The sequence below is a fragment of the Cebidichthys violaceus genome, unplaced genomic scaffold, assembly GCF_023349555.1.
Source record: "Cebidichthys violaceus isolate CVI_PGR_0920_01 unplaced genomic scaffold, fCebVio1.0.p SCAF_22, whole genome shotgun sequence".
In the NCBI taxonomy this organism is placed as follows: domain Eukaryota; kingdom Metazoa; phylum Chordata; class Actinopteri; order Perciformes; family Stichaeidae; genus Cebidichthys; species Cebidichthys violaceus.
In genome coordinates, this window is record NW_027176395.1 from 3,394,329 (window position 1) to 3,417,490 (window position 23,162).

A 23,162-nucleotide genomic window follows, 5' to 3' on the forward strand; every position below is an offset into this window, starting at 1 on the left:
TGACTTATGTAGTGTCAGTGCCTCACCAGCCACAAACCTCACCGCACGTCACTGAGCTGCTGGGGTCATGCGGCTTGTGGTGGCCACAGCCCCACAATGAACGTTACCTGGCTGCTAAGTTCCTCTTCCAAAAGAAGTTAAAGTTGTCAATAAAACCAACATTGTGAGCCCTGCAAGCGGACTTGAAAAGACACTTCCCAACTCCTACACATTGCAAGAAATGATCTCATTGTTTTATGACATTTATCTTTGATACATAACTTATCAGTCAAACTGTCACTGTGGGGGGTACATTTTCTGTCCCAGAACCTGGGACACCTGGGAAATGAACTACCTGCAAAGAAAATGTACACAAGCATGCAGAAATACAACTTAACTTTGCACTCTGGTACATAACTTGCATAAATGATTAACTTTATTACTCAAATCCTGGTTCTCATTCTGTCCAACTGAATCACATTTAGTTATCCTTGTGTAGATTTTATATTACATTGTTCATAGATTTTATCTGGAACTGAAAAGCCCTATAAATTCTGTCCATGACCTACTGAGCAAGTGGTGAAGTTACCTTGGTTGACCCAGTGTTGTGGTTGCCCCATTGGCCATTGCTCCTTTATAATGAACAGACATGAACAGTCCTCAATTACGTCCTTGGGGGGCTTTTGCCCAATACATCGTTCTTTTATCATTTTTAGAATTATTTACTATGATTTCCACAAAATGCACCCTGATTGCCAGCCTCCAAATTCCCCCCTCAAACATACACACATGTACACAGTCTCACATGCACACAATAAGATAGGACACTGACGTTATTGCTTTATGCAACATTTGATTGCCTGTGTTGAAATAAGGTCTCCATTTATGTAAATGGTTACTTAACAGTATTCCATCAAATTAATGCAAAACTAGGGTTCACCATCATGTGACTAAAAAAATATACATTTCTCCCTTTTGTTTTTCTATTCTTCCTCAATGGAGTACAAGTGATTTACAGAGTAGATATGCATTTTGTAGCAGCCCCCCCAAAAATAAGTAAACAATCATATAACTTAACTTCTGCGAGTACATCTGACTAAACTGTTTACCAACACTTTTGTCACACTAAACAATGCTGTAGACAATTCAGTAACACGATACATTGTACACACTGTAGTGGGCTTAATGAATAAAATGCTGTACTGTTTAAGCAAAAAGCAACTAGGTCATGTTTTACAGTGATTTTACAACAGCTAAGGGGCATTGTGTGGCATATAAACTAAAACAATAGATCTCAGTAGCTGGCATAGTGTGATCAGTAGTAGCCGTCGTGACTTCACACAGGGGCTGCGTTGATTAGTCAAAAAAATAATGTTCTTTTCCTAGATATTTTTCCTTGAACTAAATTAAAAAAAGAAAATGTCACGAGATCAGATGTGAAGGAATATTCATAGAGACTTAAGAAAAGGCAACCATGGTGCTGAGAGAATCCCACTTCACTTACACCATGTAATTATGTGATGGCAGATGTTATTGATGTATGTCACTTTAAATGTTGCTGCCAATAAGTTGTGGGACATTATCTCTTTTACTTTCGTAAAGGCTGGTTCAGTGTAGCCTATGCTGAAGGAAATACGAAAGGAAGCATTGAAGCACTTTTCCTCAGCATTTATAGAAGTCGAGCAGCTCTATTTATGGTTGCCGCTTCGATACTTCTGGGTCCTTTCACTCAGTTAGGAACTTTAACAAAAAAAAAGTCCATTCGACTGCTGAGTCTTAAATAGCACCTGATTTACTGCAGTGGCACCTAGTGGTATAAAGTAGAAGACAAAACGATAGACCACAACAGACACTTGAACATCATCAGCATACAACTCAACACCAGGACACAAACAAGGAAGCCATTCAGATGCTGAGACCATTTATTTTGCTTTAAAAACACTTCAACATGTTCCAGTTTTCACTTTTAAGAACACAGCAGATAATCCACTAAAGAGCATCAGTGAAAGCAACACAGTGGTCTTATTGTGGAGAAACATTCAGGACCGTCCGGATGCTGTGGAACAAAAGTAAAAGAGAAATGAGGAGACCTGCACCTTTTAATTGATTTGTGTTGTTGAGTCATGAATGGAGGAGAAAGAATGGGAGTGTATATCTACCATTTGCCATGCTTCATCAGCTCAATGGCTTCATTGACCTGGTCCAAAGTCATGTTGTGAGTGATGAACTCATCCACCTTCACCTTCTTGTCCAGGTAGGCTTTGACCATCTGAGGCACGGCATCCCTACCCTTAAAGCCTGAGGCACACAATCACACAGTCTTCTCTAGAATACAAATTACTAGCGAGTTGCAGAACATAATCCCACAGCCATTTAGTTACCACAATGATGTTCATATTTGTCTCACCTCCAAACATAGAGCCCTTCCATGTGCGTCCAGATATGAGCTGAATGGGGCGAGTAGCAATCTCGTTCAAGCTTATCCCAACTATCACGCTGACACCCCAACCTCTCACGCAAGACTCCAAGGCATCGCGCTAGATGAAGAAACAGCATGGATCTTACATTTAAATGAGCCAATTATATCATTAAGATCTTAATGCAAATCTTTTTAATTTGCCTCACCACGACTCCCGCATTTCCAACACATTCCAGGGAGAAGTCCACTCCTCCGTTGGTCATCTCGGACAGCACCTGGCTGATGGGTTTACTGTGATCCTTGGGGTTCACGAAGTCGGTTGCGCCGAACACCGTGGCCTTCTCAAACTTCTCTGGATTGATGTCAACTGCGATAATCCTCTTGGCTCCTGCAGCCTTGCAGCCCATGACTGCAGCCAAACCCACAGCTCCCAGACCGAACACAGCACATGTGGAGCCTGGTTCCACCTACGATACAACAGAGTTCAGTCAACATGGCTCTTTAGGTCTCTCCAAATATACAAGCACTTAACACAAAAGGCATCATTCTGTTATAATTTTAAATAATGATGTAAGCAATCCCCACCAGTCAAACAGACACACCTTAGCAGTATTAACTGCTGCTCCGTATCCTGTGCAGATCCCACAGCCAAGGAGACACACTTTGTCCAGAGGGGCAGCAGGGTCAATCTTAGCCACACCCATCTGGTTAACCACAGTGTACTCAGAGAAGGTACTGGTTCCTGTAAACTGCAGCACCTTCTTTCCCTTACAGGTGAACCTGGAGTCTAATGGGGACATTTCCTGCAGACGACCAACAGACCTGAACAAGACAATGTTTTGATGTTTTGATGTGAAAAAACCCTCAATAACAATTTGAGCACTGCTCTCATGTATTTGAAGTTTCAATGAATATTTGCAACATGCATAAAATAAAAAAAGAAATAAAAAAAAGAAAGATCTAATCTGTCCTGTGGTATCATCAGTCATCAACTAAAGTTGCTACCATCACACATGTCCCTGCTTTACAGACATATTTGTCATTCCTCAAATCAAACCATTTTCTATCCATCCACTAAATAATCTGGGACTTTCCCTGCTTTCCCTGCTTTTCCCATCGTCATCCATTCACACACCTATTACCAGTTCTTTAATCATCTCTACATACCAACTGTGCGATCTGACCAGTCCTGGACCCAGCAAACACTTTTTGATTTTCTATGCGAGCAGATTTCTACCATCCTTTGCCTCAGAGATTATTGGAACAAGGCCCGTAATAATGAATCTGTGTTTCTGTGGAACGCAGTGTGGTGTCCTCAAAGCTTTCTCTGAGAAACTTTTTATCTGTGTAGATCACAGACTTCCCCAACACCCCTGATTCTCAGCCCCAGGTTCCCAGCCCTCAGCCCAAGCCTGCTACCTTCCTGTCTTGAGCTGGCTTTCCTGCTACCCGCCTGTCCAGATCCTGCTTTTTCTGAGTCAGCGTAGCAGCTGCCCACATCCTCCAAGCCTTCAAAGAACTGTTCGGGGAGCCACCCTGACATCTCACAGTCATCTGTTGAGGGTACTCGCTTGAGTCATCATTGTGGCAATGCTGTGTTCCGTCTGCCTGTTACCTACCTGCAATTTGGACTCTCTGCCTGTAAGCCATTTACAATAAACCACTGAATTCATTTTGCTGCCTACAACTGTTTGCATTTGGCTCCAATCCCTGTATAGCAACTGTAACAGCTATAGTGATAGAAAACTGTTGAATACGATGTTTGTCTAGAAGCGTTTGAACATATCCAGCAGGAATAAAATCAATAGTTGAGACAGAAGAGTGTATTCGTGCTTATTGAGCTCACCATCCTCTTTCGCACTGGTTGGTCTTTGGACTCTTACAGAAGCGACATTCTCGACACTGGGAGATGAACAGAGGAATGACCTTGTCTCCTGAAAGACAAAAACAATGTTATAGTCACATTAATCTCCAACTTTCATTATGTTGCAAAACAATGGCAGAGAGTGACCTCAATTTACAACCCTCATATATTTTCACTAATACCTGTAAAACTGTTAATGTACAGATTAAGGAGACATATTGTTCATAGTGACCTTAAGAGGTCTGTTTTAAAAAGTCAAAACATCTTTGAACAAAACGTGACAGCTATGTCCCTTTATTTCTGGACTTTGTACAGAGCCAAGCTAGCTGTTTCCAAACTTTAAGCTAAACATGTCTGAGCTCCGTACTCAACACACAGACATGAGACATATCAATCTTCTTATCTCACTCTCAAGAAAGTGCAAAGAAGCATTCATTCCAAAATATTGTGCAATTCGAAACTGACCTGGCTGAAATTCAGTGACTCCAGGTCCGACGCTCTCTACGATGCCGGCTGCCTCGTGGCCGAGGACTACTGGGAATCCGTCTTTATGCATACTCTCCAACAGGTGGTACAGGTCAGAATGGCACACCGAAGTTGCCACAATCTGCACCGAAGACAGAAAGCAAACAATGAAAACACAAAGGATTAAAAACTGACAGACTGATGATAATTCACTCTCACTGGGTTCAGCAGGACTAGCAACACTTTAATATCATATTATCATTTTTATGTAGCGTTAATATCAAACATATCACTAAATGGATATTTAGTGGACGTCTCTCACCTTGATGCGGACCTCATTGGCTTGGGGCGGGGCTACCTCAATCTCCTCAATCACCAAAGGCTTGTTGGGCTCCCATGCCACTGCTGCCTTGCACTTGATGACCTACAGGGCAGTGACACCACATGAACTTACTCAACATGAGATATGACAAATATTTCTGGGGACTTTTAATCCATAGGGTGTCAAAAAGAAAAAGGCCTGAACCTTTGTTGAACTCTGAAACTTAGTTTATACTCACAGTAGTGAAGCAGACGTGATGCGTGTGCAATCACAACTGTTACAAACAGTAGACCGATAAAAACACTATTTACATGTTTTGGGATTATACAAATGCCAATTTGTTTTAGATGCTTTAAAAACGGGTGTAAAAAAAAGAAAGAAAAAAAAAGTTAATTTAGTTCAGTAGATATTTTGACAGCTAAATCAAATTATTTACAGGATATTAAAGACTTTGTTTCTTTACAGGACTTTTACAAAGGCAATACAGTAGGCCATGAATATCAGATATGAATTTACAGATAATCCCTCCTCGTCATTGTGGAAGTTGGTCCTAACAATTCCCTCAGCCTTGACGGTTACACAGTTACACAAAACTGATACTTCAAAACTGCGCCATGCTCACTGAAGCAGACAGACAGAAAGTAAGAGACAGAAAGACAGGTACTTTATATATAACCCTCTGAACCCCAAAACCCCCAGACGGGATGGAAAGGCATGATTTCTTTAAAGAAGCACAAAAACTACACCATTTATCCTAGCCAGACGCTGTGAAAACCATAATCAGTCAGATTTTCATCTTCCCGACCCATCATGTGTGACGAACGCTTCCATCAGAAAAAGTAACTAAAGCTAAGATTAGAATTGTAATATTTCATAAACAACATTTTATTCTACATGTCTCATTAAAAATCTCACCCCAAATAAATAATTTAACTAAATGAGATCCTGTAGAAACGTAATGCAAAAAAACAACCAAAAAACGAATAAGAACACCACAAAATATGTTGGATTGTACTCACCTTACCAGCTGTGGTCATTTTTGCTGCAAATATGTGCGCTAACAAGCAAGAGAGGAGTTAAGAGAGCGGCTGCAGGACAGAAGTGGGGAGGAGACAACAAAAGACCTTGGACTGGTGGTTTTATGTTGCATTTACTTTTAGCGAGCATACAGGGTTCAGGTGGAATGGGAGGTGTAGAAACCAACAAAACACATCCCAATCACTCTATGCAATAAACCTGGGCATACCCTGGTGGTAGAGGCTCCGCCTCCTGTTAACTACAGTTTTAAAGTGCTTAATATACTAAAGGGGGTGGAGCACAGTGTACACAGACAAAAAACATATACAATCACGGAGCACCCTATAATAATATCATATAATTTCATCACACAGTAAATGGGGCTTTGAGAGGTATCAGGCCTGAGTCATCGTTAATCAAATTTCCCCAGATCTATAAGAAAAAAAGCAAGAATTAAACAAGTATAGAACAAGGGGCTATGAAGGGACTTCAGGCAGGGCATTAAAACATAGATCCCAAATTCTACAATAAATAACTTGAATTACAGCATAACGCCTATGTCTGAATTACAGCACAAGACTCATATCAAAATCTTCATTGAGGCCCATCGGCCGAAGTGTATCTAAAGTTTCAATCCAAAAAAGCTCCCTTTGGCATATCTGTCTTTCCATATCTCCCCCTCTTGGCCCCCCTTTTTGTGTTGTGTAAGTGTGGCGTCCACTTGTAAACCTTTCAGTAGTTCATTCAACACTTTAAAGCTGTAGTAAACAGGAGGCAGAAATGTATATTTTTTTAGTCACATGATGGTGCCCCCTAGTTTTGCATCAATTTGATGGAATACTGTAAAGTATCCATCTACATAAATGGAGACCTTATTTCAATACAGGCAATCAAATGTTGCATAAAGCAGTAATGTCAGTGTCCTATCTTAAAATGTGCATGTGAGACTGTGTACATGTGTGTATGTTTGAGGGGGGAATTTGGAGGCTGGCAATCAGGGTGCATTTTGTGGAAATCATAGTAAATCATTATAAAAATGTAAAGTAAAATAACGATGGATTGCACAAAAGCCCCCCAAGGACGTAATTGAGGACTGTTCATGTCTGTTCATTATAAAGGCGCAATGGCCAATGGGACAACCCCAACACTGGGCAAACCAAAGTAACTTCACCACTTGCTCAGTAGGTCAGGGACAGACTTTATAGGGCTTTTCAGTTACAAACAAAATTCATAAACAATGTAATATAAAATCTACACACTAAGATAACTAAATGTGATTCAGTTGGACAGAATGGGATCCAGGATTTGAGTAATAAAGTTAATCATTTATTATTTATGCAGGCATGTACCAGAGTGCAAAGTTAAAGTTGTATTTCTGCATGCATGTGTACATTTTCTTTGCAGGTAGTACATTTCCCAGGTTCTGGGACAGAAAATGTACCCCCACAGTGACAGAGAGTTAGAGCGATAAAAGTGATGTCACGAGATCAGATGTGAAGGTGTATTTATAGAGACTTAGGAAAAGGCAACCATGGTGCTGGGAGAATCTCACTTTAATTACACTATGTAATTATGTGATGGCAGATGTTATTGATGTATGTCACTTTAAATGTTGCTGTCAACGAGTTGTGGGACGCCATTATTTCCTTTACTTACTGATTCAGTGTAGCCTATGCTGAAGGAGATGAGAAAGGAAGCATTGAAGCACCTTTCCTCAGCATTTAGAGAAGTTGAGCAGCTCTAATTATGGTTGCCGCTTCGATACTGCCGGGTCATGTCACTCATTTAGGAACTTTACCAAAAAATATGACCATTCGACTGCTGAGTCTTAACTAACACCTGATTTACTGCAGTGCCACCAAGTGGTATAAAGTAGAAATCAAAATGATAGACCACAACAGACACTTGAACATCATCAGCATACAACTCAACACCAGGACACAAACAAGGAAGCCATTCAGATGCTGAGACCATTTATTTTGCTCTAGAAACACTTTGACATGTTCCAGCTTTCACTTATATGAACACAGCAGATAATCTACTAAAGAGCATCAGTGAAAGCAACACAGTGGTCTTATTGTGGAGAAACAGTCATGACCGTCCGGATGCTGTGGAACAAAAGTAAAAGAGAAATGAGGAGACCTGCACCTTTTAATTGATTTGTGTTAAGTCATGAATGGAGAAGGAACTATGGGAGTGTACATCTACCCTTTGCCATGCTTCATCAGCTCAATGGCTTCATTGACCTGGTCCAAAGTCATGTTGTGAGTGATGAACTCATTCACCTTCACCTTCTTGTCCAGGTAGGCTTTGACCATCTGAGGCACGGCATCCCTACCCTTAAAGCCTGAGGCACACAATCACTTCAGCAAAGAGTATCCAGAGTAAAACTAACTATAGAGTTGCAGAACATAAGCCCACAGCCATTTAGTTACCAGAAACTCGTCAATCAGTGGTGATGGTCATAATTGTCTCACCTCCAAACAGAGAGCCCTTCCATGTGCGTCCAGAGATGAGCTGAAGGGGGCGAGTAGCAACGTCGTTCAAGTCCATCCAGCCAACTATCACGCTGACGCCCCAAGCGCTCACGCAAGACTCCAAGGCACTGCGCTAGATGGAGAAACAGCATGGACCTTAAATATAATGAGCCAATTTACCTAAAATCTTTATAAAAAATCCTTTCTATCTGCCTCACCATGACTCCCGCATTCCCGACACATTCCAGGGAGAAGTCCACTCCTCCATCGGTCATCTCGGACAGCACCTGGCTGATGGGTTTACTGTGATCCTTGGGGTTCACGAAGTCGGTCGCGCCGAAAACCGTGGCCTTCTCAAACTTCTCTGGATTGATGTCAACTGCGATAATCCTCTTGGCTCCTGCAGCCTTGCAGCCCATGACTGCAGCCAAACCCACAGCTCCCAGACCGAACACAGCACATGTGGAGCCTGGTTCCACCTACGATACAACAGAGTTCAGTCAACATGGCTCTTTAGGTCAGACATCTCAGTTCTTAAAACATTTGTTCTCCCTAGATACTTTGGTACCACTGACAATATGTTGCATGTTGGAATTTGTACAGAGCTTTGTGTGCGTCATTACAGCAGAGTTTAGCCTTCAACAATACATGTAATACCATCGCCAACAGTCAAACAGACACACCTTGGCAGTATTAACTGCTGCTCCGTATCCTGTGCAGATCCCACAGCCAAGGAGACACACTTTGTCCAGAGGGGCAGCAGGGTCGATCTTAGCCACAGCCATCTGGTTAACCACAGTGTACTCAGAGAAGGTACTGGTTCCTGTAAACTGCTGCACCTTCTTTCCCTTACAGGTGAACCTGGAGTCTAATGGGGACATTTCCTGCAGACGACCAACAGACCTGAACAAGACAATGTTTTGATGTGAAAAAAACTGAAAAACTATTTGAGTGCTGCTCACATATTAAAAGGTTCACTGAATATTTGCAACAGAATGCCTAAAATAACAAAAAAAAGGAAGAGATCTAAACTACACTGCCTGGCCAAAAAAAAAGTCGCCACCAAAAAAAAAAGGTCACACACTCTAATATTTTGTTGGACCACCTTTAGCTTTGATTATGGGACGCATTCGCTGTGGCATTGTTTCAATAAGCTTCTGCAATGTCACAAGATTTATTTCCATCCAGTGTTGCATTCATTTCTCACCAAGATCTTGTATTGATGATGGTAGAGTCTGACCGCTGCGCAAAGCCTTCTCCAGCACATCCCAAAGATTCTCAATGGGGTTAAGGTCTGGACTCTGTGGTGGCCAATCCATGTGTGAAAATGATGTCTCATGCTCCCTGAACCACTCTTTCACTATTTGAGCCCGATGAATCCTGGCATTGTCATCTTGGAATATGCCCGTGCCATCAGGGAAGAAAAAATCCATTGATGGAATAACCTGGTCATTCAGTATATTCAGGTAGTCAGCTGACCTCATTCTTTGAGCACATACTGTTGCTGAACCTAGACCTGACCAACTGCAGCAACCCCAGATCATAGCACTGCCCCCACAGGCTTGTACAGTAGGCACTAGGCATGATGATCCAGGTGGCAACTTTTTTTTTGGCCAGGCAGTGTATTTGTCCTGTGGTATCAGTCAGAAACTAAAGTTGCTAGTTTCAGTCATTTGTTGTATTTTGGCAATGTTGTGTTCTGTCTGCCCGTTACCTGCATGCAATTTGGACTCTGCCATTTAGCCATTTACAATAAACCACAAAATTAATGTTGCTGCCTACAACTGTTTGCATTTGGCTCCAATCCCTTTTCTCCTGTATAGCAACTGTAACAGCTATATTGATGGAGAACTGTTGAATACAATGTTTCTCTAGAAGCGTTTGGACATACCGTTTGAACATATCCAGCAGGAATGAAATCAATAGTTGAGACAGAAGAGTGTATTAGTGCTTATTGAGTTCACCATGCTTTCTCACACTGGTTGGTCTTTGGACTCTTACAGAAGCGACATTCTCTACACTGGGAGTTGAACAGAGGAATGACCTTGTCTCCTGAAAGACAAAAACAATGTTATAGTCACATTAATCACCAACTTTCATCATGTTGTAAAACAATGGCACAGAGTGGCCTCAATTTACAACCCTCATACATTTTCATTAATACCTGTAAAACTGTTAATGTACGGATTAAGGAGACAACTTGTTTATAAGGTCTGTTTCAAAAAGTCACATTTTTTTTTAACAAAACGTGACAGCTATGTGCCTTCATTTCTGAACTTTGTACAGAGCCAAGCTAGCTGTTTTCAAACTTTACGCTAAGCTAAGCTTAGCTATGCTAAGCTAAACACGTCTGAGCTCCGTACTCAACACACAGATATGAGACATATCAATATTCTCATCTCACTCTTGTAAAGAAAGCAAATAAGCATTCATTCCAAAATATTGTACTATTTGAAATTGACCTGGCTGATATTCAGTGACTCCAGGTCCGACGCTCTCTACGATGCCGGCTGCCTCGTGGCCGAGGACTACTGGGAATCCGTCTTCATGCATACTCTCCAACAGGTGGTACAGGTCAGAATGGCACACCGAAGTCGCCACAATCTGCATGGAAGGTAGTAAGCAAACAATGAAAACACAAAGGATTAAAACGGACAGACTGATGAGAATTCACTCTCACTGGGTTCAGCAGGACTAGCAACACTTTCACATCTTATTATCACTTTTCTGTAACGTTAATATCAAACATATCACTAAATGGACCTGGTAAGTTGCATTTAGCAGGATTTGGTGATTGATGGACGATCCGCTCTACATTCAGAACCACAGCCACCCCAAAGTAGTGATAGTTAGTGGACGTCTCTCACCTTGATGCGGACCTCATTGGCTTGGGGTGGGGCTACCTCAATCTCCTCAATCACCAAAGGCTTGTTGGGCTCCCACGCCACTGCTGCCTTGCACTTGATGACCTACAGGGCAGTGACACCACATGAACTTACTCAACATGAGATATGACGTCTATTACTGGCAACTTTTAATCCATAGGGTGTCAAAAAAAAAGGCCCGAACCTTTGTTGAACTTTAAAACTTAGTTTATACTCACACTAGTGAAGCCGACGTGATGCGTGCGCAATCACAACCGTCACAAATAGTAGACTGATAAAAACACTATTTACATGTTTATTTAGGGATTATACAAAGGCCAATTTTTTTTAAAAAGGGTGTAGAAAAAAAAAGTTAATTTGAGTAGATATTTTCACAGCTAAATCAAATTATTTACAGGATATTAAAGACTTTGTTTCTTTACAGGACTTTTACAAAGGCAATACAGTAGGCCATGAATATCAAATATGAGTTTACAGATCTCGTCATTGTGGAAGTTGGTCCTAACAATTCCCTCAGCCTTGACGGTTACACAGTTACACAAAACTGGTACTTCAAAACTGTACCATGGTCACTGAAGCAGAGAGGACAGAGACAGACAGAAAGTAACAGACAGAAAGACAGGTACTTTATATAGCGCGAAAACTACACCATTTTTCCTAGCCAGATGCTGTGAAAACCATAATCAGTCAGATTTTCATTTTCCCGACCCATCATGTGTGACGAACGCTTCCATCAGAAAAAGCAACCAAAGCTAAAATTAGAATTGTGATATTTCATAAACAACATTTTATTCTACATGTCTCATTACAAATCTCACCCCAAATAAACCATTTGACTCAATGAGATCCTGTAGAAATGTAGTGCAAAAAACCCAATGAAAAACGAAGAAGAACACCACAAAATATGTTGGATTGTACTCACCTTACCAGCTGTGGTCATTTTTGCCACAAAGATGTGCGCTAACAAGCAAGAGAGGAGTTAAGAGAGCGGCTGCAGGACAGAAGTGGGGAGGAGACAACAAGAGACCCTGGACCTATGGTTTTATGTTGCATTTATTTTTAGCGAGCATACATAGGGTTCAGTTGGAATGGGAGGTGTAGAAACCAACAAAACACATCCCAATCACTCTATGCAGTAAACCTGGGCATACCCTGGTGGTAGAGGCTCCGCCTCCTGTTTACTACAGCTTTAAAGTGTTTAATGTACTAAAGGAGGGTGGAGCACAGTGTACACAGACAAAAAACATATACAATCACGGAGCACCCTATAATAATATCATATAAATTCATCACACAGTAAATGGGGCTTTGAGAGGTATCAGGCCTGAGTCATCGTTAATCAAATTTCCCCAGATCTATAAGAAAAAAAGCAAGAATTAAACAAGTATAGAACAAGGGGCTATGAAGGGACTTCAGGCAGGGCATTAAAACGGCTTTGATATGGGCGACGGCTATGAATGTTTTTTTACTTTAGTTGTAAATCCCACATGTTGGGATGTGGGAAAATCAATTTCTTATAAATTCCTGCAGCCATGTCATCAGTTTCTTGATTTCCTACCCACATCTGGACAGCAGATGTGGAGCCTGTGTGAAATAAACTAGCAGCTGTCGAGATTTATTGACTTACATAAGAGAAAAGGAGTTTGGGACTTAGATGATGAGATCTATTTCACTCGAGTCACACATTTCTGAAACAACTTTTTTTTGAAAAAAAATTTCCTCGGCGGGCAAATCATTACAAAATCCCATCTCAGCTTTGGAGGGCAGCAGTAAGACAGACAAAACCCAGAGGGACAGTGTTCACGAGATGTCTCGAAGGGCAGAGTTGAGTCACAAATTCATCCAATCCCAGCTCCTAGTTCATGTTCTCTACCACCAGTTTGAGAACGCTGTCACCTCTTGCATCCTGGGTAAAATGTAAATGAGCTTATTTATTCAGCAAACACATTTGAAGTGACTTGAAGTTTAGATTTTGGACATCATGCAGTGGGGGATCAAAAGAACCCTAACTCGGTTGAAGCGAGCTTCAACTGAATTTTTTTTGTAACACACATCTTAAACAAAAGTTTGTCTTCTAGACGTATGCAAAATGTACCATTTGGGGACGCAGGCGCAACATTACCAGTCCACAGGGCGTGAGCGGTATACTTAACTGTGAGAGGAAGAGCCACCTGACAATCACAGAGCATCGAGAAACCAGAACACATCTGTGGTGAGTTTCATTTGAATATGAAAAACAAGTGCTTTTTGACTAATTCAAATTTTTGCTCTGTAATTCCTAGAAAAAAACGTAAATGTAAAAAACAGCACGTCTTGTTGTGGGACAAACAAGATATAGGGTTAAGGTGACTTTATCGCCTCCCATGAGATAATATTGTCTTGGGTTTGGAGGAATACGTTTACTTCACTTTACGCTCTTTGTACACCTTTTGGCGTCAGTTTTGGACGCGTCAAGGACGCCGCGTCAGTTTCCGCTCGTTACATGCATAGTATCTCTTCAAAATAAACGTCCTTCATCACAGGAAGTTAGTTCAGGCAAAAGAAGAACAAAATTGCCTCGACAGTCGTTTGGATTACATGTAAAATAAAATGTAGTGAATGTTTCATTGTGATTGGAGTAGACAGATTGGTTTAGTTAGTGGACTCATTGATGGGTGGATAAATTGGAGGAAAGACCCTGAGGAGCGCATTTGACACACATCTTCATTGATCCTTTGTGTTTTTCAGGAATGGTTAAATACAAAAAATTAGTTTGATTTAAGAATAATTATGCTTTAATGGGAGCAACTGTGTGTGTTTAATGCTGCTATGATCAATATTTCTTACAATAAGAATGGTTCACATGACTACTTGTATATGAAAAGGGGTTGCTCATTGTAATAAACCCACAGAAAAATGATGACCAAATTCTCACATTCTGACAACTTCCTCAGAAGGTTGATTCAGGTTACCACCATCTGGTAAAACCATGTAATATCACATGTTACTTCCAGCCCAGTATTGTGGCAGGTTGGGAAATAGTTCAATGCAATCAATTGGTTTGTGTACAGGGACACAAATTGTCATTGTTTCCCGTGATGGTCAAGACGAACGCAATGTCAATGGAGAGTTAATCAAGATACTTTTTCGTGATGGACACACAAAATAAAATGCATCCACAGGACTCTCAACCTGGTGTCCAACACCGTATTTGGTTTTGTTGTTGTGGTTTTGTTGCATAAACCTAACCTTAGTGACGATTTTACCAATAACCCAACTACGTGGTTTTGTTGCCTAAACCTAGCATTCATTTTGTTGCCCAAGAATAAGTGTATGTAGTTATTTTTAGCCCAACAACAATGTTTTTCTGAAACCTAACTATGTGGTTTAGATCAATCAGGAGAGACAAGTCAGATAAAGAAAAGATAATTGTTTATTGTGAACAAATGATATGTGATGATAAAGTCTTCAGAGTCTTTGGTGCTTAGACTCTACCGGGAGATTTGTAATGGAGAGGAGTCTGCCCTGAGCAGCAGCAAGACAAATCCCCCCGTGGAGTCCAGACATTGGTGGTGGTGGTGGCTGATGAGGCTGATAGAATGATGAGTTGGTGAAGATGATGGATCTGCAAAGATTGGGCAGAGATGGGTAAGGTTGCGTAACAGCAGCATGAACGTACTGAAGGTAGAGAGACAATCATATTTAAGAGAGACAGCAGCTGATGATAGGCCAACGATGTAATTGTGTCGTTGTGCTATTGGATACAAGAGACCAGATGATCAAGACAGCTGATATCATGATCAACAGCCCCAAACAATAACAACAAGGAAATAGTGTGCATGTGTTAGGAGTGATTGGCAGATATGGGAAATAAACTATGAGTTTAGGCATGCAAGAGTAGAGTCTTCCTGACTGAACTTACGCTAGAACTTCATTTGCCTAAAGCCTAAACTTTTGTGTAGCAACGTAATTTTGTCCAAAAAAAAAGTTGTTCCAAGCGACACCAAAAACTTTGTGAACATGAAACCTATAGATTGCATTTCGTGATTTCGTATTTCACTAACGGACATGGGGCTGTGTAATGTCATGTTGATATGACTGAATCCAATCCGGGATGTTTTTTGGAATCCAACTTCATGTCACACAATTATTTCTGTCACAGTACTGCAATGGCAGGCTCTCGATAGTCCCATAAATATCTTACATATCTGATACATTTTGACGAATGCTTCTTTTAACTATTGAGAGACATTTTTGAGAATCAAACCTGCAAACTGATTGATGCATGCAGTCTGTCAATAGCAGCTTTGGGGTGTTGATCACAAACAGACCTACTCACAAACAGCTGGCCTTTATCAAGTTGACATGAGGAATTTAAATAATGCCTGCATGAGGCCCATCATCTGCCAGCTCAAACCCAAAGTAAGATTATTCAGTATAAATGCTGACACTGTGTGAAATAATCCATTGAACCAAGTGACTGGTTTTGTACTGAATGACTGATTAGGGAAGTAAGAACAGGTGAGCAGGAGGTGAAGCGTCTCTAGGATTAATGAGGGACAGGTGAAACTAATCAGGGTGGGGCAGGCAATCAAAACTTGCCTGCCCAAAAGCAGGAAGTGAAGTGCTCTGTGAATAACAAAATAAAACAGGAAACATTAAACGTGTGTGAATGACATGAAACAAAGGAAAAACATAACGTAAGAGCAAGGAACACTGTTGCGTTGGGTGTCGTGGTCCTTCATTACCATGAACACCACAAACTGTAGTTTATTCTGTTTAGGTTATATTTACAACTCGTCCTGCTGCCAGAATGAAATAAATAAAGAGCACCAAATGTGGATGAAGTGGCCAATGAAAATGGTACCCAACACATGTTCTCTCCTCTTGTTTGAGTAATCTTTGCTAAAAGCTACAGTGTCCCAACTATTTTAGGAAATGACTGATCCTACTAGTCATCCTCATCAACACAGATTATACATGTTATATGTTATATGTTTATATCAGTGGTGGACTCATGCTGTCAGAGGGGCAGGAAAAATGTATAAAGTGGCATGTGGTGGAACACGCCTGGGTGACAAAATGATCACATTGCAAGTGACGAGTTCTCTTCAACTATATTTGTAAACCTACAAAACTCTTAATTGGTGAATGTAAATGAATTCTTTAAGTTACGGTGCACCTCTCAGCCTCCCATGCTACTGCACCTACAACACAACATCCAAGAGCTTCAGCTGGTCTGGAATCAGTTCGATCCATTTATTGCCAGGGGAAAGTTTACATAGTGGAAAGAGTAGGCTAACAGAATTATGATGTGAACACATGGAAACAAACATTGAAGCGTAACTTAACAGTAAATTCACCGTTTTCAAATAGTTAATTACAATTACAGTCACTTTATTAAACAATTGATGCTTTGCAGAACCCTGGGATACTGTCAGCAGTGAGGACAGTATGGAGTATGACAGATTGCCAGCGTGCAGTAGCAGTAGTAGAAATACCATCTCTACTACTTGTAAGCTTGTCATTGACAGTGTTGAACAGTGTTTGTGGTCAATTTACACCTTCTCTACTGCTCATTCAGTGAATGCACTTCTTTTGAATTTGTGAAAGAAGCATGTTGAAATTTTAAAAAGTGTTAAGTTCTTATTACGGTAATATTGTGTCCCTGTGTCGATTGTTCTCTTATATGCAAAATATCCCAAATTGGTCTATTTATACAAAAAAATATTTAAAAAAATCGCACTTTTACCGGCGCCCCATCCACATATTTCACTCAAACCTCATTCTGTCCAACTGGAAATCACATTTAGTCAGCCCTCTATGTAGTCAAATACAAAAGGTATTGTTCATAGTTTCTTATTGTTAAAAAGGTAGAGAAAAAAACGAGAAACAAAGTGAACAAGGAAAACGCCCAAAAAATTAGGAGTTCATTTTTTTAAAGATATCATACGAACCCGTATGAGGATGTGTTGCATGGCAGACAGGATGCTGTTAGTGGTAATGAGGATTAAGGACCACATCAGCTTCTAAATGGACCAGTTAACAAGCTAGGAGCAGCTAATCAGCTTCCCAGCCAAGACTACAGTTGGACATATATTTGAATAATAATTTAAAATACTGGATGCCAAGTTGAAGTAGTTGACATTGATATAACTGAGATGGTCTGTTCAAATTTACCTAAAACTGTGGTCGCACTAAACACAATGAGTAGTAAATGGACCTGCATTCATGTAGCACCTATAACATGATAGTTTTGACATGTAGATATACACAACAAAATCACATCACAAACAAGAAAGCTGTTTATACCATTTATTTTGCTCTTGACATGTTTAGCTTATTGTGGAGAAACATTCAGGACCGTCCGGATGCTGTGGAACAAAAGTAAAAGAGAAATGAGGAGACCTGCATCTTTTAATTGATCTGTGTTGTTGTTGAGTCATGAATGGAGGAGAAAGAATGGGAGTGTACATCTACCATTTGCCATGCTTCATCAGCTCAATGGCTTCATTGACCTGGTCCAAAGTCATGTTGTGAGTGATGAACTCATCCACCTTCACCTTCTTGTCCAGGTAGGCTTTGACCATCTGAGGCACGGCATCCCTACCCTTAAAGCCTGAGGCACACAATCACTTCAGCAAAGAGTATCCAGAGTAAAATTAACTATAGAGTTGCAGAACATAAGCCCACAGCCATTTAGTTACCAGAGTGATGTTCATATTTGTCTCACCTCCAAATGCGGAGCCCTTCCATGTGCGTCCACCGATGAGCTGAACGGGTCGGGCAGAAAAATCTTCTTTGTCTGTCCAGCCTACCATCACGCTGACGCCCCAACCTTGCACACAAGACTCCAAGGCACTACGCTAGATGGAGAAACAGCGCAAAGTCAGTGGGCTTTTTACCAGAAGGGCGCTGGTCCAAATCTTTGGACTAGCTAAGGAAATGTGGGCTTGGTGAATTCATGAATGGAAGGAATGGGTTCAGTTTACTTTGATTAGATGAAAGGACCTGTTTTGATAGTTAAGTCACACCTCTTCAATATATCCTTGAACTATATGGAATCCCTACCATGACTTCCACATTCCCGACACATTCCAGGGAGAAGTCCACTCCTCCATCGGTCATCTCGGACAGCGCCTCGCTGATGGGTTTACTGTGATCCTTGGGGTTCACGAAGTCGGTCGCGCCGAACACCGTGGCCTTCTCAGACTTCTCTGGATTGATGTCAACTGCGATGATCCTCTTGGCTCCTGCAGCCTTGCAGCCCATGACTGCAGCCAAACCCACAGCTCCCAGACCAAACACAGCACATGTGGAGCCTGGTTCCACCTACGATACAACAGAGTTCAGTCAACATAGCTCTTTAGGTCAGACCTCTTAGCTCTTAAAACACTTCCTAGATACTTTGGTATCGCTGACAGTGTGTTGCATTTCAGATGTCGGATGTTGTACAGAGTGGTGTGTGTACACAAACACACCTTAGCAGTATTAACTGCTGCTCCGTATCCTGTGCAGATCCCACAGCCAAGGAGACACACTTTGTCCAGAGGGGCAGCAGGGTCGATCTTAGCCACAGCCATCTGGTTAACCACAGTGTACTCAGAGAAGGTACTGGTTCCTGTAAACTGCAGCAGTTTCTTCCCCTTACAGGTTAACCTGGCGCCTGGGCCTAACAACACGTTGTGACGACCAACCCTGAATAGAGAATTTGTTGAAATAAATTGCAACTGCAGCATTATTTTTTTCATTATTATTTTTTGCAGCAAATAGTTGTAAGAGTAAAATAGATCATATTTTATGGTTGGAATGAAGAACAAAATAAGAACAAAGATCTCAACTATCTGTACCATGGTATCGTCAGACAACATCTAAAGTTGCTACACTGACAGATATGTGTTGAATATAATGTCTTGTCTGTAACCGTATGAACACACCCAAGAGGAATGAAATGAAAAGTTAAGACTGAAGAGAAACGGAGTGCAAGAGAGGAGATGAGTGCTTATTGAGCTCACCATGCTTTCTCGCACTGGTTGGTCTTTGGACTCTTACAGAAGCGACATTCTCTACACTGGGAGATGAACAGAGGAATGACCTTGTCTCCTGAAAGACAGACACAATATTGCCATGCTGCCATTTCAAATTAATTTAGGCCAACTCTTAGAATGGTGTTAAAAAACATTGGCTGAATGGCACAGTTCGGCCTCAATTGACATCCCTCATACACTTTCACTAACATCCCAATTAGACATTTTTACATTTTTGTTAATGACTAAATTATCAAGATGCAACTTGCTAATAGTGAGCTTTAGTAGTTTTGGTCACGTGGGCCAAACGTATTGTTCACTATATATATGAATTTTGGAAAGAAACAGGCTAGCTGTTTCCAGTCACGCTAAGCTAAGCTAAGCTAGGATCAGCTAAGCTCAGCTAAACTTGTCTAAGTGCCGTACTCAACACACAGACATGAGACATCTCAATCTTCTCATCTCACTCTTGGAAAGAAAGCAAATAAGCATTTATTCCAAAAGATTGCATCATTCCAAACTGACCTGGCTGATATTCAGTGACTCCAGGCCCGACGCTCTCTACGATGCCGGCTGCCTCGTGGCCGAGGACAACTGGGAAGCCTTCTTCATCCATGTTCTCTAAAAGGTGGTGCAGGTCCGTGTGGCACACGGCAGTCGCCACAATCTGCACCGAAGACAGTAACCAAACATTGAAAAGACAAAGACGAGTAACAAGAGAGTGTTTACTCTCAGTGGGTTCAGCAGGACGAGCAAAACTTTAACATTATATTGCTACAGCTATTTGGAATATCAAATATATAACTTTTTATACAACATTGTAACACATTGGCAGTAACAGGGAAGTGTGACATAAAGAAGTGCCGTAACACACCGTGGATATGTGGGAAACATGGCGCCGTATCCTCAACTTCAGACTTTTCATCTTTAACTGTGATATTTTTTTGTTATTAACTTTCTCTTTTTCCAATCATGTACATTGCCCAAGCAAACCCTATAATATAATATGATAGAGAACAACTTCTGCACATCGTATCCTTGGTGGACAACATTTTCAACAATTATTAAGGAAAGTCAATGGCTTGGATTACTTGTTGTTCAACCCAGGAATGTAGGACAAAGGGGTCACTGGATAACCCAGGAGCAGCTTTTCAATGTGACACTAAGAACTGTAACGTTACGGGTTTCATGATCCCGGACTCAGCCATTGTTTCGTTGGGTCTCTCGATTCAACCGCCTGGACTGGACAACAGCATCGGCTATTGGCTATATCGGCAAAAGCATCAATGAGGCTGTAGCAAAGGTTCCTGTACAAAACACTTCCAAATCCGAAGCCCAACAACTGGGTAATTTGGACGAATACAGGAAATCCAGGTATGCACGTAAGTAATAGAAGTTGGAGAGGCCCCTCCACCCTGCCACCTCCCAGCTGGGGGAGAAACACATAAGAGAATGCTGTTCATTGACTTGTTCAGCATTCAATAGCATTGAATAGCTCTCCAAGCTCCTCATCAAGCTCAGAGACCTGGGACTGTCAGAGGCCTAAACACCAAACGGCAATGAGGTGGCCTTCAGAGAGGAGGTCAGCGCCCTGATAAGTTGTTGCTAGGACAACAAACTCCATCTCACTGTCAGCAAAACAGAAGAGTTGATCGCAAACTACAGGAAACAACAGAGAGAAGAACACGCCTCCGAAATGATCTCAAAGACAGCAGCTCTTATTGTGGTTCAAACTGTATATGAGTGGAAGGGAAAATCAAAAAAGCATATCATCGAGATATTGGCAATATTGTTTCGATGCAAGTATCGATGTATTAAAATAAAAACTATTAATATTGCAAATACAAACTAAACCTTTTGGAAACAGTTGCTTCCAAGTCAACTACATGGTGGTGAGTTTCTTTCTGGTGCAGTCATGGGTAAAGTCAGCGGGATTGGAGTGTGTAGACTGTAATACAAACAGTCCAGTTTGTCGTGTGCATGGTGCAACATTTACGACAGGTTTTTATGGCAGTGTTGGTCAGTCTGTCTGCTTGAGTGACTAAACCCATTTTGCTGCTGATTTAAGTGAGATGAACGGAGGGATAACGTCATGTTATTAGATACAACAGATGTTGACAAACTGCATAGTTTGCAGTTGAAAAAAGGTAATACATTGCAATACATCACAATATATAGCACTACTTAGCATATTGCAACCTTAACATGAACCGTGTGTGTACATATGTGTGTGTGTGTTCTGATAGTGGACGTCTCTCACCTTGATGCGGACCTCGTTGGCCTGGGGCGGGGCTACCTCGATCTCCTCAATCACCAAAGGTTTGTTGGGCTCCCACGCCACTGCTGCCTTGCACTTGATCACCTACAGGGTAGTGACACCACATGAAATTACTCAGCAATGAGATATGACCAATATTACTGGGGACTGTTAAACCATATTAGGAACGGTTTCAAACTAAGGATCAACAGTGCCACGATTCTTTGATGAAAGGTATATGGTAAAGCAACATGTTGTCAGCTTTTCACCTTGACTGTATGTCACATTGAGGAAAAACAAATGGGTTTCACGTCCTCACTTCACTCCATTTTTTTGTATTATCTTATTACTTGTTCATGTTAATGGTAAGTGGTTTCCATATCTCTGATATAGCTGACCAAGCAAACATAAAAAGGAACAGTTTAAAGTCCACACAAGAGTTATTTGACGAACATAATTTTTGATTTGCGCCTTTAAACCGCAGAGTAATTCAGTTTGTGTCAGATTTGATGAATCAAGCGGTTTGTCTTGAATTCAGAAGTATTTTCTTTAATCTGCTGAGGACATATAATGAAATCTTGGTCTTCCACTAGAATGTTTTATCTGACTGGATACTTTCAAACTGTGCCAAGCCAGGACTTGAGACATTTCACTGAGACAGAAGGGACAGAGAGACAGAAATGGAAAGTTAGAGACAAAAAGAAAGGGCACTTTAGGGTTAAGATACCCTCAAGTTATTAAATAAGGCTATTACGTAATATGAGTTATCTGTAACCCGATATGCTGGGAAATACTGCACAGGAAAGCACACTCCAACCCCCTGAATCAGCCTCACACATGTGAACTGCACTACATACATTCTGCACATTCCAATGCAAAATATTCTTCATGAAAATCGGGTTAAATGATCATTCACTAATGAGATACAGTTTCATTGATTTCTGATGTTTTGCTATATCGTGAATGGCACTTTCATTTTAGTGTGAGTGCTTAAATACACAGAACATTGCCTATGTCACATATCATGTAAATATTGCGAAAAAACAAAGAACAAAAAGAAGAAAAACACTGCATACATATGAGCGGCCACATGTTAGATTATACTCACCTTTCCAACTGTGGCCATTATTGCTGCAAAGATAAGGGTATACAAGCCAGAGAGGAGTCAAGAGAGCAGTACAGCTGGAGGAGTGTGGAGGAGAAAAGTCACGCTGGATTTATTGATAATGGGAAGAAAACAGCTTGACTTCATGATCAGGCAGGGGCTTCCTGAAATGAAGCATCGCGTTAGTTCATGCAGGACATGGAAGTCATACGCCCCCAGCTGTAACCAGCTGACAGGGAGCCAATCACAGCCCACTCTCACTACAAGGAGGTTAATTTAAATATGACTAGCTCCTCACCGATTCATTCTACACCTACGCTGTTACAGACCGTACTGCTGGCAAAGCTTTGCCTCCTCCACCCCAGC

General features: G+C 41.2%; 3 protein-coding genes across 3 annotated transcripts; all 3 read right to left on the reverse strand.

Annotated features, from left to right (window-relative positions):
* Nucleotides 1-1,883: 1,883 nt before the first annotated feature.
* LOC137877733 (alcohol dehydrogenase 1-like) lies at nt 1,884-6,192 on the reverse strand. Its single transcript, XM_068717796.1, has 9 exons — nt 6,069-6,192; nt 5,050-5,151; nt 4,728-4,869; nt 4,245-4,332; nt 3,001-3,220; nt 2,605-2,865; nt 2,387-2,516; nt 2,139-2,277; nt 1,884-2,035 (listed from the first exon to the last, which is right to left on the reverse strand). Exons 1-9 carry the CDS (start codon nt 6,084-6,086, stop codon nt 2,002-2,004), a joined length of 1,134 nt encoding a protein of 377 aa, XP_068573897.1. The 5' UTR covers nt 6,087-6,192; the 3' UTR covers nt 1,884-2,001.
* Nucleotides 6,193-8,022: 1,830 nt separating this feature from the next.
* LOC137877625 (alcohol dehydrogenase 1-like) lies at nt 8,023-12,442 on the reverse strand. Its single transcript, XM_068717632.1, has 9 exons — nt 12,351-12,442; nt 11,411-11,512; nt 11,006-11,147; nt 10,508-10,595; nt 9,227-9,446; nt 8,762-9,022; nt 8,544-8,676; nt 8,275-8,413; nt 8,023-8,174 (listed from the first exon to the last, which is right to left on the reverse strand). The coding sequence occupies exons 1-9, from the start codon at nt 12,366-12,368 to the stop codon at nt 8,141-8,143; spliced, it is 1,137 nt and encodes a 378-aa protein (XP_068573733.1). The 5' UTR covers nt 12,369-12,442; the 3' UTR covers nt 8,023-8,140.
* Nucleotides 12,443-17,708: 5,266 nt separating this feature from the next.
* Nucleotides 17,709-22,967, reverse strand: LOC137877810 (alcohol dehydrogenase 1-like). Its single transcript, XM_068717949.1, has 9 exons — nt 22,800-22,967; nt 21,695-21,796; nt 19,960-20,101; nt 19,423-19,510; nt 18,889-19,105; nt 18,479-18,739; nt 18,141-18,273; nt 17,888-18,026; nt 17,709-17,781 (listed from the first exon to the last, which is right to left on the reverse strand). The coding sequence occupies exons 1-9, from the start codon at nt 22,815-22,817 to the stop codon at nt 17,748-17,750; spliced, it is 1,134 nt and encodes a 377-aa protein (XP_068574050.1). The 5' UTR covers nt 22,818-22,967; the 3' UTR covers nt 17,709-17,747.
* Between the last annotated feature and the right edge of the window lie 195 nt (nt 22,968-23,162).

Excerpts from the sequence above, each read along its gene's own strand:
- LOC137877625 (XM_068717632.1), bottom strand. Across the intron at positions 11,148-11,410 it reads CCAATGAGGTCCGCATCAAG|ATTGTGGCGACTTCGGTGTG; the intron begins GTGAGAGACGTC and ends CCTTCCATGCAG. Across the intron at positions 9,023-9,226 it reads CAGCAGTTAATACTGCCAAG|GTGGAACCAGGCTCCACATG; the intron begins GTGTGTCTGTTT and ends GTTGTATCGTAG.
- LOC137877733 (XM_068717796.1), bottom strand. Across the intron at positions 3,221-4,244 it reads AACCAGTGCGAAAGAGGATG|GTCTGTTGGTCGTCTGCAGG; the intron begins GTGAGCTCAATA and ends TGTCTTGTTCAG. Across the intron at positions 2,278-2,386 it reads GAAGGGCTCTATGTTTGGAG|GCTTTAAGGGTAGGGATGCC; the intron begins GTGAGACAAATA and ends TGTGTGCCTCAG.
- LOC137877810 (XM_068717949.1), bottom strand. Across the intron at positions 19,106-19,422 it reads AACCAGTGCGAGAAAGCATG|GGTTGGTCGTCACAACGTGT; the intron begins GTGAGCTCAATA and ends TTCTCTATTCAG. Across the intron at positions 18,274-18,478 it reads TCGGGAATGTGGAAGTCATG|CGTAGTGCCTTGGAGTCTTG; the intron begins GTAGGGATTCCA and ends TTCTCCATCTAG.